Here is a 3,874-nt window from a genome sequence, read left to right as displayed (position 1 = left end):
ATTGAGAAACTGTCCCTTAGGGTAGTTTTTTCGACTGCCTGTTACATTAACTTCCCAGTTAACATCGTTATCGACGTTATAGACTGCTTGCTATTTGCTTTTAACAGGCAGCCGAGATAAAGGCCCTTAAACTTTAAATTTCCAATTACGAGATCAATTTCATTAGTATTGGCAACGCCGTAGGTTATAATTTTGACAGCACGAAAGGTTCAGAACTGTAGAATTAACTATAGCGCAATAAAAGGGTGAAGTAATAAAACAGATTTCTCGCTTTATTTTCTGATATCCGCTACCTTATAGTTAAATTTTAAAGGCAATAAGGCAGTGCCACAATCTCACTCTAATTACTTCACCTGGTATAATTCCACCATGAGAGTTAACAATGAGTTTTTCTTCGTAAGAGAGGATGAGCAAACAAAAAAAATGTTCGGAGCTAGAACAATGATTTTTGCATTAAGAATTTGTAAGCACATACATATACATACTTATGCATTTAAAAGTCAAAAATTGAATTGCACTCAAAATTTATTTTTTGCTTTTTTACTTAAAAATAACAATAATCTAAAAATCAAGCACAAAATCATTTTTAAAATGATCAGCACATACTTAAAACATACAGATAAGGGCACCAACTCAATTCGAACAGAATCAAATTGTAATTATTTTTGCTTTGATTTTGATTTTGATAATTTTGCAGCATTAAAATCTAGTAGTTTTCTGTGGTTCTGACATAGTTGACACCGGACGGCATTGAAACCTTGTCGAAGCCTTTTGGGAATAGTCTATCTGCCTCCTCGTCGGTCACATCGGGTAGAATCATAACTTTCGTACCAGGCTGTATTGAGAAATAGATACAGGTATATAAATTATAAATCACCAAATAAACTCGTATACAAAAACAAAACTCACCGTCCAGTTAGCGGGTGTGGCCACCACCTTCAGCTTGTCTGTCAATTGCAATGAGTCGAGACAACGCAAAATCTCACTAGAATATTAAAAACTTTAAATGAGACACGCGCGTTGCAATATTTATAGCTTCCCGCTAACTTACTCAACATTACGGCCCATGGACATGGGATAGAACATCGACAAACGCACTTTATGATCGGGGCTGATGATGTAGAGTGCGCGTATGGTTTTGCCAATTTCTACATCTCGCTTCTGCTCCTCATCCAACATGCCAAAGAGTACAGCCAAATCACGATGAGGATCAGCAATGATGGGGTACGGGAATTCACCGGGAATATCCAGGCAATAGGACTTGATGTCATTTACCCAGTCAACATGTGACTTCAGGTCATCCACTGAATGCGCCAAACACTTGGCATTACGCTTAGCAAACTCCGGCTGATGGACAGCGATGCGACCCAGTTCAGTGGTACAGACGGGTGTGAAGTCCGATGGATGCGAGAATAGTACAACCCAACTATAGAAAGAAGAAATGCAATTGGTGGTTTAAGTAAGTAAACCAATTTTAAATGGAAGAGTTAATTCTTACATATCGTCGTCTCAGAAAACGGATGTCGAATGTTACAAAACACGGTTTTGAGAAAATTGACTTTGAAGTTTAAGGTCGAATTAATCCGAAACTGTACGGTAGATTTTTGTAACTCTTGAAGGAGACGTAGTTGGTGTTATTAGTTTTGATTTCCCATATTTTTAAATTTAATATCTCTTAACGTTAATGAGAAAATTTACTTTTCATTCCGTATACATTTGTCGTAAGTAGCGTTTACTCACCACTTTGTTTTGTCCACAGAACATACGACAATAGTAAAGTATCTATTTCAACGACGATGGTATAATTTGATGAAAAAAACAGACATATTTATTAAATAATGATTACTTATTAGAAAAAACATAACAAAAACATAATCATGTATTTAATAAAAAAAATCTGTACATCTCTTATGCTGTAAATATGTTACGAACATACGTTTTCTTTATATAAAAACAAAAAACAATACTTAAATTCAGTCTTTTGTACATTTTTATCTCTTTCATTTCATTGGAGACTCAGTGCAAGCTAAAATTTAAAAATTTAAAATTTTAAAATTAGTTACTTAGTTTAATTTTCAATTTTAATTGTATCGTTATAGTAGCGGACCATCCAATTGTCGTAAGTTCAAAGTTTTGCGATACATACGACAAATGTTTTATGATTAAAAAAGGATTACATTTGTATGGGAATTTGTCGTATGTGCCACATACGACAAACGTTTTATGATTAAAAAAAAGGTACGTTTGTATGGGAATTTGTCGTATGTGACGCATTTTCAGCACATACAACAAAAGGCATACCCAATCATTAATATTATGTAACATACGACAAAATGCGCACGAAATATCTCAAAAACTAATGGAGATATAAAAAAATGGATTGCAGAAATCGAAAGAGCATGTCCAACTTAGTAAATCTGCATCAAAATCCCAAAATCGTGATTTTGCACATTCGTCATCCGTTTTCTGACCGCGACGATATGTACATATGTACATATATATTTTTTATTTATTTGTAGCAGTGAAAAATTATATCAATGGTTATGGTCAAAAGCGCATTAATAAAAAGCATCCAAAGTAATTTTTTTTATAATCCTCCTTGCCATGCCTGCAGTGTGATTGTAAGCTTCATCAAAGCTTATTAAATTTTCCGTACCACTTAAATTACTTGCCATTCACACTTATCTGCGTCACATCCATGCAGATATATATATACCCCACTCAACCAGTATAAGGATGGCTCTTATGAGGCATTTTTAGAATAACTCGGATATCAAAGTCAAAAAAATTACAAAAAAATTAGGAATGCGCTGGATACACATACTCGCTCGCAAACAAAATTTTTTAGCCAAGGTTTAAATTTACGTCTTTTATATGCAATCTTTTATTAAATTTATAACAGAAATATGCATGATAGAGACAGTTAATCAATAATGATAATCAAAAGCAGATATATTGAAGGATTAAAATTTCAAAGCATATTTCTTATATCCACCAAAAAGGATAAATGTAAACTGAAAATATTTTTATATATTTCGCACATATTTTGTTTATAGTTTATACCGATATGCATACTATACTTTTTTAGGATTATTATAATTTTCCAAATATCAATCCTATTGAGGCCGCGGGGCACATTTTATTCAAAGCATTTCTTTATAAGGAGTAACACATTAAATAAATCAAGCTCGAAGAATCAGAGCCACCCTAATATTTATACATACATATGTACATATGTGAGTCTGTACTTGCAGATATTAATGATGACAGCTTAAAATACAAACTATCGCGGATAATCTTCTTCAATCATTAAACCAACAAAGATAACTTACGAATTCCCCTGCCAATCGTAAAAGCTAATTGGACCCTTAGTGGTCTCTGCTTTGAAATTCGGTACTGTTGCCCCCAAACGCATTTTTTAGGTAATTTTTTTATTAAGTAACTTCACAACTGACGATTTGAACACGACTGAATTTATTCACCAACTGATCTCAAAAGCGAGCAGGTTGCCCGCTTTATACACAATGTTAACAGTTTCTCAGTCTCTTGGCGAAAGGCAAAATCAAACAGAATCTCGTAGTTGTTTTTCCTACTACTCGGCTTAGAGTTAAATTTGATAACAGGTTATGCGTCATAATAACTTATGACAGCGGAAGGGGGTGTGCTTTGCGAAGCATGTGTGGCAAGATTCTACTTATCAGCTGTTGAGGGTGTTGCCTTCACGGTGAGATTCTGATAAACGGCTTTTATTCTCTCTCAATTACTACATATGTAAATTGGGGTGGTCCAAAAGTACATGTGAAACAGTAAAGCCAGAATTTTTATGTTCTCCCCTAGGATTGTTATATATATATAATATACCTCTATTTTTTAT

General features: G+C 33.9%; 1 protein-coding gene across 1 annotated transcript; it reads right to left on the bottom strand.

Annotated features, from left to right (window-relative positions):
* Positions 1-504: 504 nt before the first annotated feature.
* Positions 505-3,509, bottom strand: LOC108363325 (peroxiredoxin-6-like). Its single transcript, XM_017616667.1, has 4 exons — positions 3,333-3,509; positions 1,052-1,426; positions 910-985; positions 505-835 (listed from the first exon to the last, which is right to left on the bottom strand). The coding sequence occupies exons 1-4, from the start codon at positions 3,413-3,415 to the stop codon at positions 707-709; spliced, it is 663 nt and encodes a 220-aa protein (XP_017472156.1). The 5' UTR covers positions 3,416-3,509; the 3' UTR covers positions 505-706.
* Positions 3,510-3,874: the final 365 nt, after the last annotated feature.

This window comes from Rhagoletis zephyria, unplaced genomic scaffold, assembly GCF_001687245.7.
Source record: "Rhagoletis zephyria isolate East Lansing unplaced genomic scaffold, Rhagoletis_zephyria_1.1 Rzeph_scaffold_01244, whole genome shotgun sequence".
In the NCBI taxonomy this organism is placed as follows: Eukaryota; Metazoa; Arthropoda; class Insecta; order Diptera; family Tephritidae; genus Rhagoletis; species Rhagoletis zephyria.
The sequence above is the reverse complement of the archived record's forward strand: the minus strand, read 5'-3'. Positions and strand labels throughout refer to the sequence as shown.

Bases quoted from the DNA above. Each gene is read 5' to 3' on its own strand.
- LOC108363325 (XM_017616667.1), bottom strand. From the start codon at position 3,415: ATGCGTTTGGGGGCAACAGTACCGAATTTCAAAGCAGAGACCACTAAG. The intron at 1,427-3,332 runs GTAAGTTATCTT...TTCTTTCTATAG, and splicing joins TACGATTGGCAGGGGAATTC to TTGGGTTGTACTATTCTCGC. The intron at 986-1,051 runs GTAAGTTAGCGG...TTAATATTCTAG, and splicing joins TCCATGGGCCGTAATGTTGA to TGAGATTTTGCGTTGTCTCG.